This window comes from Nipponia nippon, unplaced genomic scaffold (genome assembly GCF_047370975.1).
Source record: "Nipponia nippon isolate SJK-2023a ecotype South Korea unplaced genomic scaffold, ASM4737097v1 scaffold_1, whole genome shotgun sequence".
Classification (NCBI taxonomy): Eukaryota; Metazoa; Chordata; class Aves; order Pelecaniformes; family Threskiornithidae; genus Nipponia; species Nipponia nippon.
This window is the reverse complement of record NW_028262290.1, coordinates 45,913,047-45,928,620: the sequence shown is the minus strand read 5'-3', so window position 1 is coordinate 45,928,620 and position 15,574 is coordinate 45,913,047. Positions and strand designations below refer to the sequence as shown.

Below are 15,574 nucleotides of genomic sequence, written 5' to 3'. Positions count from 1 at the left end.
GGAGGGAGTATTCAGCTGGATCGATATGTGAAGAAGGTGCCTCTTTTGGCATAATCCCAGGTGAAAATAGCGGACCATGATAATGGCATTTCAATTCCTAGTTTGTCAGGACATTATTAAGTGGGAAGTAAAGTGACTCAAGTGTTCAACGCACAGGTTGCTAAGGGCCAGCAGATCATAATCCAGAGATTAAAGAAATTGAAATGCAGATCTGCATTGTTTATGAAATGACTGTGGCAATACAACTAACTTCATCCTGGGAGACGTTATTTCCATAAACTCCTGTTCTCAAGAAAGCGGCATGAACAGCTCTTTTACTGCTGTGAATAGGGAATTGTTCTCTCCTTCCCTTCTTTACATCAGGCGATCAGCTTGCAACCTTGTTGGTATTTGCTCCAAGAAAAAAATGATCAAAAGTTTTCTGCTGGCTACAAGCCCTCCACCCTTTGGAAATGTTCTGTTGACCGTGAACGATTTATTCCTGGTGTATTTAATCAATCGTAGCAAATATTTCAAATGAGAGAAGTTCTGGTTGTATGTCAGAGAAACGAAAGGTGCTTTCCTGGGGGAGCGTGTACTCTTCCACAAAATCTAGTGGCATGGAGACTGGGAAACTGTGCCCAGAGCTGGCGTTTTGTGCCAGCTGCAGCCTCAACTCCAAAACTATTGGATTTGGCTGGTAGTACCAAGATTTCGTGGCCCTTCCTATCCACCCCCTTTTTAAACTCGTTCTCAGACATATTGTCTTGTACCTTTGTCCAGCGGCTGCTTTATTTTTCCCAAATATTTTCCAAATTCCAGGCCTTTCAGTTAAGTGTGTGTAACCTTGTGAAGAATGACAAAAATATTTCTTTTGGGGAGTTTGCTTCTACCAAGGATGATGATCTTTATATCACGGGAAGGAAGGAGTTTTTGTCTTTTGTTTGTTCACTTTACCAGGCAGCTCTTCTATTTGAACAAATCTTGAAAAATGAATTTGATTACAAAATAATTTTTTTTTTGTTTTTGATAGGCCCTCTCTTCTGCATTTGTCATTGTAGGCTGCAAGTAGCAAGAGAGCTCTCTTGCTAAGTGGGTTTTCAGTAGAAGAAAGAAAATGTATTTGCACTACGTAGCTGGCTGAAAATCTTTTCTTTTATATTATTGGAAATATCAAGGGTTCGGGGAATATTCACTGTATCAGCAGCCTTGCGTCTAATGAGGTTGTTTGGACTCTGAGCTGGAGTAAAACCTTTGAAACATGTGAACCACAATTTGATTGAAAAGTGGGGGAGGGTTTTTAACAGTGAGCTTTAAGTAAACTGCATCTTTTTGAATTTCCTGGGCAGCTGCCTTTCTCCCTTTGATGTACCGTGCCTGGTGATGCTGTTAATGAAATGCATAATTATGTGTTATATAATAAAACAGAGCTAACATGAAGGTGCCTAATAGATTATAATGATGTGGAGGCCTGAGAAACTCAGGACCAGGGGGGTTGTTGAAAAGTGCCTCCGGTGACAAAGACGATATTTAAAGAGGTTTGAATAACTGTGCTAATAAATTAATTGTGGTGTGTGTGTGTGTAAATGACATTTTTCAAGATTTTGTGTATAAAGAGAATATTGAAAAAAATAGGTGCAATTTACTAGGCTGCTGATGTATGAAGTGTCAGCGCCGAGTGCTTCCAGCGCCTATTAGTGCTGCTGGCTTTGCATAGACGGGTGCCCTAGGCAAAGACATTTTTGGCAGAGCCTGCCGCACCCGTAGGATCAAAAGGAAAAAAAAATCTGGCAACATGCACAGGGAGTAAATTGCATCCTAAAGAGCAACCCCTAAAATGCAGGCTTGGAATGAATATCAATAAATGAAACATCACGTTTAATGGCTGAAGTGTTGTAGGCATTTGGTGGCTGCCCCCAACTTCCCCCCTTCCTTTCTCTGTTTTTGTCACCTTTATTTTATCTCTCCCTCTGTAATACTCTGTATAATTTGTTCCTTTCTTAGATTCTTTAGGAACTGGTTTGAACAGATAGGTATTTTTAAAGGAGAGGCTGCATAACCTTCCAGCCCTGGACCACATGGGTTCCTAATGGTGCTGGACTGTGGCTGGGCTTGCTTGGCTGCCGTTCTGGGCTTACAAGCGCCTGTCTGCCGGGAGAATTAGTACGCAGGGAGCTCCAGCGTGAATTTACAGCCTGCTAGTTACTTGGCACTAATTCCCTGGGTGGACGCTTCTAGTACCTACTAAGAGTGCTTTTGTGCAGGTTAGCTTTAAGAGTGCTTTCGCTGAGTTAGGCAGGCTTTCTGAAGGTGAAGTATGTTGTTTTTCACTTCCCAAGCACCAAGGGTACCCAAACGGGCAGTTAGTGCGGAGTAGCTAATATGCAGTAAATTCACACCCAAGCTCACCCAGCACTAACTTTCTCATGCAGCCAAGTCCTGAGGCTCTGCACTTTGTCTCTCTCAGCAGAGAGCAGATGGCCCTTCTCTAAACAGGGAGTACTAATAAAGCTTTATGAAGAGCACATATATGTGTGTGTGTGTGTCTAGGTTTGTGTATGTCCATATGTTTATATAAGATGACTTGAATCTATCACAGTTCTTGGATTAACTTGTCCTTCCTTGATTTTTATCAAGATACCCTAAGGAGAACTTTGCTGCTAGATTGCTATCATCCTTGTCATTAACGGACTTAGGCTTTAGCTACAAGTTTGGAGCAGGTTTTGATGAATTCTTCCTTTTTCTTCGGCACTAAAAGTGGCATACTTTTTCTTTTTCTGATATGAGTGACTGCATCTTTTGTGTCTGAATCTTTCTTTGTTGTGATTCCCTTCCCCAGCATTTCTTATTTGATCTCTGGAGTTTATTCTTGCATTTGATATGCTTTTATAGCTAATAAATATTCTCCCACAGCTTGAAAACCCCCAGTAAGAAGAAAATAAGGTTTTCTCTATCTCTCCAAATACTTGGATGTGAAATCAAGTTAATTTTTTTAATAAAACTTTTGCTTTAGGCTGGGCTTCATAAATAACTTGATCTATAATTAGCGTACAGCTTCACCTTATCTTAAGGTCACATAATGGGTTAAATTTTCATGTGAAGTTTTCTTGAAATTTTATAAATGATTTTATCTGTTTTTCATGCTCATGCTTCAAATATATCATTGATTTCTAAGTCATCTGCAGAGTTGCTTTATGTTTTTGTTCTGGTATTGCCTATTTCCAAGAAAATTTCATATCACAAGAATTGCTTCTCCAGTTTCCATCTGTAGTGAGAGTTCAGGACAACTCTATCAGCTCTATGTTGGCCAAAGTTTAAATTTACTTACATACAAAAGATATTGCTCAAAATGCTTTTAACATGTCTTTCTTTAATGACCTCAGCCATACTAGCCTGCCAAAGATAAACAGGATTTCTGCTCGGCAGGCGTTAACTCTTGGAGGAAGCGAAGTCCGACGCTGAACCCCAAGGCACTTGCTCTGAGCGTTCAATGTGCTGTTGTAGAGAGGAGCCATCTCCCCAAGATCCCAGCACACAGGAGGGCTGCAGGTCTGGGGAAAATCAGCCCAAGCCTCAGAGTTTCTCAATAGCAGATGTAAAATGCTGCTGAATGTTTGCGACAATAAAGGATGAAGGCCCAGGCCAGGCCAGCTTGACTGTTCCCGCTAGAGGATGGGAGGGTAGGAGGAAGGGATAAAATGGGATGAAAAACAAGGAGGGGAGCCTGGAAAGCCAGGCTCTGGTTCTTGCTGTTCTGGAGATATTCTGTATAGGTTAAAGCAATCACTTGAGAGTGTTTTTTGGAGTTTGAGTTTCAAGTTTTTAAATTTAGAGTTTTAGAGTGCTTTTATAGCTTTTTAGAGTGTTTTTATATTAATTTTTAATGCTGGTTTTATTCCAGAAGAGTTCCCCATAGCAAGATACTTCAAAAAAAAACCTTAAAAAGAATCCACAATAAAGGAGTCTCCATCTGTGTGAATGAGTTGCGGCAGATATGATGAAGCAATTCTTAAAATCCCACAGTTGCTGTTTTCCTTTCAACTGACATGTTCCTGGTGTTTTTAAATAAAACAGTTGAATACTAGGTTTAAAAAGACATTCAAAGAATGCTGTGGTGTTATTACAAATCCCTGGCTATGTCCAAGCAGAAAGGACAGTTGCACGGCCCTGTCGTACACTGCTGACCATGCCATATGAGTCCCTTGTTACACTGATAGACTGTAAATCATCCTGGATGTTATCTTTCCAAACCCAGAACAGGGACAGAAGGAGGGTGAAAGTATAAGCCTGGATAAATTTGCTCCAGCTTATCAGGCAGAAATGTGTTTATTGGCGTTCTTTGAATGTAGATTCTTGGAGTACTTAACAGTCTCTAGCTAATGAGGTCTATTAAATGGCAGTGTACTGCAATTCACTTTGTCTGAGTTGGAGAGAAGTTTCTGGGCAAAAGCCTCTTAGTGTTATTAGGAAAGTTTGCATATTTAATCCCAGGATAATTGCTAATGAACATCCCTTTTTAATAGGATGAAATGGTAGGGAAAATAGTGCAAAGTGAAAGGAGAGCGCAGCTTTTACTAAAAAATCTTATTAAGGTAGTGTAAATATTTCTGTGCAGTCATTTTCACTATGAAAAATATTTGACTTTATTGTAATAGAGTTGGGCATGAACAGTATTAAGTGCATTCACATTACTCTCTACTTTGCACATGAGGATTCACTCTGAATCCTTTATTCGAAGGCAGTTGTATTGGCGCGCTTTGTTAAGTCACTGCCACCACAGCTGTTAGACGTTTGCAGTAGCAGGTCAAGTGAATTCAGTCTATTTTTGCGCTGCAGTGAACTAGCAGTACTATTATGGTGGCCATGTCCAACTGCGGAGGCAAAAATAAATAGCTGAAGGGAGATAAAGTATTAAAACATGCTACATACTTTGCCACTCATCTAACCATACCCTCTCTACATAGGCAGAAAGTGCAAGTATACTTAGGAAAGATGTTTTAGGTGAGATACCATAATTTGTGCATATGTTTCTCTACAACCAGCACTGCAGTGCCACATTCATAGATTCGTGATCATGGGGACAGGGATGCCTGCACTGTGCCTTGTACTGCTGAACGTTGTTCAGCATGGTCAACTGTGTGATGTTCCTGCTGCCTGATCTCCTGAGCCGGACTTCTGTTGAAAGCTTCTTGTTCCCTTTTCTGGCATCCTTCAAGACAGTGTTTGTACAAGGAGCTTGTTCTGTCAGGAAGCAGCAGTATGGGAAAACAATTTTATATCTCCTGAACTCAGCAAGAAAGAAAAAATACTTGGATTTGTTTGCATTTTTTAATATTTGTCATAGTGCCAAGCTATTTTAAGCAATCTGGCTACTCCATCTCTACTTACCCTCCTCTCATACTTCAAAATTATCACAAGCCACCTGAAATATGGGAATCAGATGTGAGTTTTAATGTAAGTGCAGTGCTTCAAGCTGATAGGAACAGGAGGGGGAGCTGTCACTGCATCAGCCAAGACTCTGGTGGAAGTGTTGATTGATTGCCTATCCCTGGGAAAGGAGGGGGAGCGCCCTTCCACTTTTAACAGACCGAATTGCTTCCTGTTCCCTTGTGAAAGAAGTAGTTAGTCCTGTGCAACCATTGCCATTGTCTCTAGGTATATGAAAAAAATGGAAAATCCTTTGTTCTGTTTTCTCCTTAGGTAGAGATCACAAATGATGTCCAGTCCTTGCTGCTGATAATGTTGGCTGTCATGGTGGCCAAGATGGTTGGTGACTTGTTCAACGCATCTCTGTACAGTTCCCTCCTGAAGCTGAAATGCATTCCCTACTTGGATGTGGAACCTTTTGTTCGTCACAGGAGAAAATGGTGAGGTCTCTTATGTTGCTGATCTGTAAGTTTTCCATGTCATGTTCTGAACAGAGACTGTGTGGGTTCTCTCAGACCTGGAGCTTGGAGGGACAAAGTTTATGGTAGGATCTGAATTACACTGTCACCAGAGTCCCGAGAGCAGTAAGTGCTCTATAATGCCCAGTTAGATGCTGTTTATTAGTGGTCCAATTGGTCCAATGGAGAATCTAGTAGAGGTTTTCACAGACAGTTGTGACTCTGTTTCTTGTGAGCAGATGCCATAGAGCAGAGGAACAACAACAGAGTATGTAGAGTCCCTTATGGTGGAGTTTGCCTTACCCGACTTCTGGATGACTAGTCTGGGCTTCCTGTGTGTTTGGTACTGTAAGATGTACATTTTCAGGCAGCAATTCCTGCTATCCAAGGATAGCAATTTAAGGCAGGTAGGATGAATTGTCTTTTGGAAGTGCCTCCACTGACTATAGACTAAATGAATAGCTTGGAAAAAAGTTATGGTTTTTATTTTTTAATTTATGTTAATCCAGCCTGTCCTGTGTATCTTCAAGTGTGTGAACCAATATCCAAAACTTCAGTCTGTTCATGGGCATTTATAACCAGTAATAAGAACCATTTTCTCTCCTAAATGTAGGTGCTGGGTCTACGTTTATCTGTAGGCAGTGAGAACTCTGAACTATTGTCTTCTATAAAATAATTAGCAGAAATGCTGATTCTTTAAGATATTCTCTAGGAATGCATTAGGTAATGTGGTGAAGAAATAGAAGGAGAAATGAATTCAATTATTTACCACAGAAAGACTTTTTGTTTTCTTTAAGGTGTATTTGGGTAGTATATATCCGCAACCAAAGCTATTTGCAGGATGCTTTAGCTGTCATTTCTCCCAGTATTGAGGTCTACTGGACAATCTCTTAGTTTCAAATGACACTTTAGAAGAATAAAATATTGGCGACTCATTCTGTCCACACTTTATAACTTTTTTCCAAATGTAGCCATATCTGAAAGTTTTTAGCAGGCACATTGAATGCTGGGTATAATCTAACTGTGTTTGACATGAGAGGAAAAAGAACCAGCAATGTGGTAGGAGGAAATAAAAACAATCCGTGACATTATGGATGACTTCTATACGTACCATGGCAGATAAAACAGAGGGGAAGAAGTCATAAAGTTTCCCATGGTATTCCAGTTGGATGACAAGTCCATGGAAAGAATTATAGCTGCTTTCCTGGTTCAGAGGGAGGTCCTATTCACTTGAAGGACAAATATATATATATTTATATATATATAAAATTTCATTTTCCTCCCACTCCTTTCCCTTTCCTCTCCAGGAACATTAAAGAAAGTTTCTGGATAACTTGGTCACAGAATATACTGATACTCTAAAGCAAAATACATAGTATCACAACTTGGTAAAGATTTTATAGCTAGACACTTTACAGGCTGCCAAGTTTTAGTCTAAATCCTCTTAGACACAGTCTGAACAGGCTGATACACATCTGAACTGGCAAACGTAGTTGCTAAGCCGCTCTCCATCATATTTGAAAAGTCTTGGCAGGTGAAGTCCTCAGTGACTGGAAAAAGGGAAACATCACACCCCTTTTTAAAAAGGATAAAAAGGAGGACCCCGGGAGCTACCAACCAGTCAGCCTCACCTTTGTGCCCAGTAAGATCATGGAACAGATCCTGCTGGAAGCTATGTTGAGGCATTTGGAAGACAGGGAGGTGATTCGAGACAGCCAGTATAGCTTCACAAAGGCCAGATCATGCCTGACTAATCTACTGGCCTTCTACGATAGAGTGACAGCATCAGTGGACAAGGGAAGAGCTATGGATTTCATCTACTTGGACTTCTGTGAGGCCTTTGATACAGTCTCGTACAACATCCTTTTAGCTAAATTAGAGAGATATGAGTTTGATGGATGGAATATTTGATGGATAAGGAATTAGCTGGGTGGCCGCATCCAAATAGTTGCAGTCAACAGCTCAGTGTCCAAATGGAGATCGGTAACAACTGGTATCTCTCAGGAGTCCATGTTGGGACCAGTGCTGTTCAATATCTTTATTATCGGTATAGACAGTGGGATTGTACCTTCAGCAAGTTTGCGGATGACACAAAGCTGAGTTGATACGCTTGAGGGAAACGATGCCATCAAGAGGGACCTTGACCACCTTGAGGAGTGGGCCATTGTGAACCTCATGAAGTTCAACAAGGTCCTGCACCTGCATCAGGGCAATCATCAGTATCAGTACAGACAGGGTAATGAATGGATTGAGAGCAGCCCTGCAGACTTGGGGATATTGGTAGAAGAAAAATTAGACGTGAGCTGGCAATGTGTAATTGCAGCCCAGAAAGTCAATTGTAGCCTGGGCTGCATGTAAAGACGTATGGCCAGCAGGTCGAGGAAGGTGATTCTCTCCCTTTACTCTGCTCTCATGAGAGTCCTCCTGGAGTACTGCATCCAGCTCTGGGGTCCTCAGTACAAGAAAGACATGGACCTTTTAGAGCAGATCCAGAGGAGGGCCACGAAAATGATCAGAGGGCCGGTACACCTCTGAAGAAAGGTTGAGAGAGTTGTGGTTGTTCAGCCTGGAGAAGAGAAGGCTCTGGGGAGTCCTTATTGCAGCCTTTCAATATTGAAAGGGGGCTTATAGGAAAGATGGAGAGAGACCTTTTACCAAGGCCTGTAGTGAGGACGAGGGGCAAAAGTTTTAAACTAAAAGACAATAGGTTTAGATTGGACATAAGGAAGACATTTATTATGATGAGGGTGGCGAGACAATGGAACAGGTTGCCCTGAGAAGTTGTGGATGCCCCATCCCTGGAAATGTTTGAAGTCAGGTTGGATGGGGCTTTGAGCAACCTGGCCTAGTGAAAGATGTCCCTGCCCATGGCAGGGGGGTTGGAACTAGATGATCATCAAAGGTTCCTTCCAACCCAAACCATTCTATGCGTCTATGATTCTATGGCACTGGCCCATTTCTTGGTCTCTCCAGCGTACTTCTTGGATGCTCCGTTACCTTACTATCCCCTCAAACAAATGAAGCTTCACTGTTTGACCACCTTAGACCTCCAGGATCTGGACTGATCCCTAGATCTGTCTTATAGCTTAGGCATCCCAAACCCTGAATATTGACTCAAGGGAACTCTGGATTTATAATCTGCCTCTTAAAGTAAAAAATGTTATAACTGAAACAAATTATGAAGCCTGGCATGCAGTCTTTGTAAGAAATCCAAAACCAAGATCTTATTACTTTACCTAGCATGAGAAATACACACATTAAGACAACACAGTTAAAAATAATTAGTCTCTGTACATGTTTCCTTATCTCTATTTCCTCATCACTTCTGAGCATCCTTGAAACTTGAGTCAAAATTCTACAGAAAGGTAGCCTGACCATGACTTTTCTTTCCATGTGTTTTCCCTGCGGACCAAGATTTCTCATTTGTTTTCTCTCTGACTGGTCCTGCAGCTAACAAGATGCTGTGGGAGTCTGCCTATCTGCTTCTCTAGTCTTTCTTTTATCTCAGAGTGACCACCCAGAGTATGTGAGGCTCTGCTGTTTTGAAGTTCCACTTATTTGTTATACTTTGGGAGCATTTTTATCTTCAAATGCCTACACCCAGATGTCATTTTGCACAGGCTATCCTCTTTCTCTGGCTGTGTCAGCATGGCTGAGGATTTGCAACCATGTTATTGCTGCTCTGGAAAAGCATAGGTGACACAGTTACGTGTGTGGCAGGTTTGACATCCTCTTTGTTCAATATTAATTCTTCTGTAAGTTCACAAAATGTACAAACTGTGCATTGCTGGATTCCCCAGATCATAACAGGGACAGGGGTCAGCTGTGTAGGAAATGGTAGCTAGCATGTGTTTATAAACAGGTGATAAATTTTATTTGTGTATGCAGAGTGAAAGATTTGGATAACTAACAGCTTGCTGAAATGCCATAGAAATGCCGCATAAATTGGGATCTTTCTTCCACTGAAACTAAAAACCTTTGGAAAACAGTGCCTCGTGGGTAGCAGGGAGGAAAAATGAGAAACTCAAGAGAACACAAGTTTTTTAGGTCCTCAGCACTCATACTGTTAGAAAGTCCGGATCTTCTCTTTCCCAGTTCTTCATCAGTGTTAAGGGTGCATGGACCTTCTGTATTCGATCGTTTGTTGATTCCTCTTACAGGGCTGGATAACATCCCCAGGCAGAAGAGATGTTAGACACTGAACTGAGAAGAGAAGATAGCCTTTACATGAACAAGGTTGGGGGTGGCATTCAGGTCCAGATCCACAAAAGAATTTATCTCCTAACTGCTGTGGAAATCAGTGGGTATATTAAGAAGCTAAATTATGTACATGCTCACTATGAGGACATCTCTGTAAATACTGTTACATATGAAACTGGTGGAAGTGAGACCTAGATCCTCAGTGGTATTTCACTACCTAATTCATATTTAGGCACTGGCATCTCTGGATGCTTTTCTTCCTACGGAGCAGAGAGGCTTAAGATTTGTTTTCTTATTACTCATTATTTTTTTTGAACCTCATTGATCACCCTGCCTGTTGCATTCTGTGCCCTGGGTGATAAGGCTCCAAACACAGCTGTATCTAGTACAGGGCTGTTGCGGTGCACTGTAATTTCCAGCTACATCGCACACCACTGTAAACACCCCCCTTATAAAATCTGGTTCACTGGAACACTCAAAGCTGCTGGCTGCCAGGGAATGTTCTTTAATGAGGGTAAGGAGCACTTGAACACATCTATGACTTGGCAACCCTTCCTGCTTTTTATAAGCTACTATACACTTCAGAGAGAAAATATCTTAGAGGCTACTTTTTAATGGGACAAGTTTACTTAAGAGCTGAGTGGAGCTGGTGCCAGTAGTTCTGTTTTGTTCTAGCTTAATATTAGCCTTGTCAAAGTTCTTATAGCGTCTCCTGGGTGTTTCTGTATTGCACACCATATAAAGCTGTTTTGGGGAGCCAAGAATTTTGGCTGGAACATGTATTATAGTGGTCTCATTATATTTTTTTAAAGTGTATCAGAGGTGGCCCTATATTAAAGATCCATGGAGCAAGGCTGATTTTTTTTTTTCTTTCTCCCTTCTAGTTTTGCCTTAGCCCACACCGCAGACATTGGATCCAGAATTTGAGCCAACCCAAGTTTGAGGGTTATTTGGGATCCAAGGTCCTGGTTTGGCCTGTTATAAAATTTGGGGTAATTAGCAAACTTTTTAGATGAGGCTTTGGATTTTGAAAATCACCAGACTTTGCGGGGGGAGGGGGATGCTTTTGGTTTGGGCCCGGACTAACAACTACTACACTAAAAGATTCCTTACCCATCTTGCTGATACAAGTGTTCATTCAAAGACAACTCACCAAGATGCACGTGGTGAATCCTGTCTCGCCTCTTTGAGAAGCCAGTGTGTTTCATGGCTGCTTGGCGCTTTCATCCTGAAAGGCATCATTAGGGGGTGGACTTGGCAACGTTTTCGCATCAGAGGGCATCCAGCCCATCTTTTGTAGAGTGTTTGCGGTGGAAGCTGGATCCTGTTCTGGCTGCACAAAGGAAAAAGGGAGCTGCTGTAACAAGGCCATGCTTTGTCTGGGGAGACCCCTGGCTGCTACAGAAAAGATGGAGGGAAGGTGTTGAGATGTGGGTGAGATTTATTAAAATTATATTTGGGCTTTAAGTTGCTTCTATGTCAGGCTTAAGCAAACATGGCAAAGAACCATTTTTAGTCCCTTTTTTGGCCTATTCTCCTGTGCTGGGTTTTGAGTTTAGTGTGATCCCATTACCTGAGAAGCAACTGTATGAGCCATAAACAGCAGTATTGACCCCCTGACAAAAATACTATGGCAGAGCCAGATGTCACTTTATGTATGCGGACGAACAGCAGCACGGCCTTGCCTTGTTTGCAATGTGGGGTTGGTGGTGTCCATGTGGGATGGGTGAAGGGACTTATTGTTCCCTCCTGCCCCTGCACCAGCTCCTGCTGATCTCTGTGGGAAAGTCCAGCCTGTCTCCCTTCGAAATCCTTTTAACCTGGCAAGAGGCTGATACTAGCTTCCTTCACGGTGCACTGAGCCTTCAGACTGTGCTTGGCTCCAAATTATCTAGAACTGCTCCTTAAAAAAAAAAAAAAAAAAAGGTGAAGACTCGGTGCACATGAATCTGTGTGAAGAAGGTTGTCTTAATCTGAACATGAATGGAAGGTGAACTTCCAGCTGGGCAAAGTTACTGCTGTATATTAACCCCAATACTTATGTAATTGATGCATTTTTTGCTCTATGACAGGTGGTGATAAACAAGGCTACTTAGCTTTGTAGTTTTCAGGAGATCTGATTATCTTTATAGAATTTTGGGGAAAAACAAGACTCAGTGACACTGAGTAATCCACAAAAATGACCTAATGGGCCTTTTCAGCCTTAACCTTCAGTGACCAGAGATACTGTTTTCTCAGAATTTCTTACTGTTAAATTTTACTCAAAATTTCAAATTTAGCATGAAGTGATTTCAGTGTCCAAATTTGAATAATGTCTCTCAGGAAAAGAGTCACATGTGAACAGTGTAATAGTGTTAATATGAATATTCAGATGAGACAGGAAGAGGAAGGCTATATGGAGGGAAGCAGGAGACGAGGAGGAGTGACTCTTCTGTTTTTGGGTCTGCCCCATTTCCTTATGTTGCTTTGGCCAAACCAAATTATTTTTCAATCCTCTCAGTTACAGAAGGGAAAATAGTGCCTATATACTTTGTGTGGCTTTCAGCACCCGTTGTCTTTGCCAAATATTGTCAAGTTCTTAAACGAAAGGCCTTACGTAAAGGCAAAATGTCGTGTGAACTCTAGAAAATGATTTTTGACCTGCTCTAAGTTTGACTATTTAATGAAGCTACTACCTAAAGGTACCACATGAATCAAAATGACTTTATTTATTTAGATTGGTAAAACCATATAAAGATGCCCGAGATTCTGGTCGCACTGCTGTTTATTTTTAGAGCGGAGTCTGAACAAATAAAACAAATTACTCTTCCCATGCTACAGTAAATACCAGGAGATATAACCCTTCCTCAAACCTAAAATAAATCTTTCCCACCCTTAGCCATTCCCTTTCCTAAAATGTCCAGGATGAGAGCTGGAGCTGGCGCCGTGCCCTCAAGGTTAGGAGCTGCAGGCTTACGCAAAGCAGTGGATGAGGAGCAAGTGTGGAGCTGGTTCGAGAGTCACGGAGCCACAGCCAGCAGCACCCTCTTTTGATAGAAAAGGGCTGGAGGCTGAGTAATAGCTCACTGCTGACCTACTGCACTTGGAAGTATATTGGTAGTTACTGCAGTCCTTATAACCAATTATATACAATAGAAGCACAAATACGGAAAAATATAATGGCAAGGACAGTGAAGATGAGCCAACAATCATTCTAATTGAAATCCTTGGAGGACCTTGTAAATACTTTAATGTTTACACAGGGCCTGTATATTTGCACAATTACCTTTCCATGAGCCCAAAATGTTTTACACTGGAATGTTTTCAGGCTCTAAGAAATTATATTTTCTGATATGTCTGAAAACTGCAGGCTCAGCTTCTCCATTGCCCTGTTTTTTTTCATGAACAATTAAAGCTGGATTCTTCCCTGCCCCTGAATATGCAAAATGTAAACAGCAAGTTCTACCAAGATTATATACTGATTACGATCACAGTGTGCTAAGAAGAAAACATTTTGAATTTACAAGTGAATGTTGTACTGTAAATTATCAGATAGATGCAGCTACGTGATCTGCTTTTATTATAACTCAGAAGCAGTGAGAAAAATGGCTTTCCTGTAGTGAGATTTTTAAGAGAAACAAACTTAAAAGAAGTTTGAAAGACTGGTTTGGTGCAGTTGGTCAAAACCTTAGGGAGAAAGTTTGGAGGCATGAACAGGCAGATGAAATATAGTGAGTTTTGAAGCAGCTATCCTGTGTCTCTGGTTTCTGTCACAAGGCACTTCTCTTACCTGTCCAAAGCAAGGTTCCTGTTAGAGTGTGAAAGGGACTGTCATGGGGTTGGCAAACCTGCTGCAAGTATTGGGCATGCTGTGACAATGGATGGGAACTTAATATGAGGCTCTGGTTCTTGCTGTAAGGTCCATCGTGAATCAGCTGTAAGGTCCATAGCAAGTGTAACACAGATCCCTTCGGCTCATGGAGAAATCTCCACAGATGTCTTAGTTGCTGCTGCAGCCTGCCTGATGTTGAGGGAGGGATAACAAATCCACACTGACTTTTAGTGTGTTTTCCATTTCTGGGGAGTCCCGTGAAACCAAAAGAAGTGACTTCTGCACACTTTCCGCAGAAGAAAAGGCGCTGAAGCAGCATCTGGAACTAATCACCTGTGTTTCACAGCTCACTGGTGGGCAGCGAGCGAGCCACTCCGGCTCCTACAGGCCCTTATGTAAAACATGCACACAGCGACTTTCAGCTGCGGGAAACTTGAAACAGCTTCTGCTGGCCCAGTGAGGAGGAGACTGACTCCCTTTTGGCTCACCTGGGAGGACAGGCTGCCTGTACGGGTGCCACCACAGCCTTCAGATGTGGTAGCACGCAGGTGGAGCGTGGACATAGACACACAGAGAAATTGCATCCAGCCATTGGATGGGGTATTCCACTAATTGGTTAAGTCTGCTCTGGTGTCTGGCCACCATTTGGCAGATACTGACAGTTTCCACTTAAAGCCAGCCAACCTGACTGGAAAGCCAGCTGTGCCGGCAGAGCGGCCGATCTCCTGAAGATGTCATTGAGCAACTGTTTGTACTCATTCAAGAAATGGTGGGTCTGACTCAAAGTGGCCTGAAATCGCCTGGGGGTCTTTCCTGGATATGGGAATACAGACGTCCATTTATGTAAGAGTTATACCTCAGTGTTCCTGAGTTACATGTAAGGATATCATCTTAATTCTGGGGCTGGGGTCTGCTTCCAAGTTCACCTTCAGCTGAAATGGATTCTCTTTGCTGTTCACATATATGTCACTTTTTCTGTTCCTGTGAGTGTTGCTACATCCTCATAAATATTAGTAACTTGTCATAGCGGTTGCCATGATGGAAAGAGTTATTTATTTACAAAGAGGAAACAGATGGCACAAAATACTTCAATGAATTTCAGCATGTTTGAGAAATGAAATACCCTTTTTAGAAATAATACCAGTTTTGCAAAGCCGTTAAATGCTATTTCACACAATCACAAGGAAGGCTTGTTCTTCAGTACACTGAGTGTACACAGAGCCACAGCAGAAGTAAGGCAAAAAAAAGGCACAGAATGGAGTAGTTTTATGAAAAGCTATAAAGCCATGAGCAAACTTTTATTAGCTGCTGCCATTCAATACATGGAGTTGTGACAGTAGGTGAGTGGGAGACGAAAGTGACAGCAGACGGAAAAAGCCTGAGGAACCTGAGTTCTGGTGTTGGGGATAAGGAAGGAGAGAGAGAAAGCAAGTCAGACACACAAGAATCTGTTCCCAGAATTTCGGAGGCATATATTGACCGTGTTTCATTATAAATACAGTCAGGTGCAGAGAGATCACCACTCGTTTTCTGGAAGAGCAGATAAGTAATACCAGCATTCATGATCTTATTTTTAACTGGGATGTAAGTACCTGCATATTCTCCACTTGTAGTGGTGGGTCCTTGACATAAGTCATAATCGAGGAAAAAACATGTGCTGCACATGAATGGTACTTAGAGAGCAGGAGCGTTAGTTAAA

General features: G+C 41.8%; 1 protein-coding gene across 2 annotated transcripts in view; it reads left to right on the top strand.

Annotated features, from left to right (window-relative positions):
- Window positions 1-15,574, top strand: part of LOC148057354 (chloride channel protein C-like) — a 102,094-nt gene that overhangs the window by 36,626 nt on the left and 49,894 nt on the right. For both annotated transcript variants that reach the window (XM_087735850.1, XM_087735841.1), the window contains exon 12: window positions 5,680-5,846. In XM_087735850.1, coding sequence (XP_087591976.1) covers window positions 5,680-5,846 — 167 coding nt within the window. The remainder of the gene's footprint in view (window positions 1-5,679; window positions 5,847-15,574) is intronic.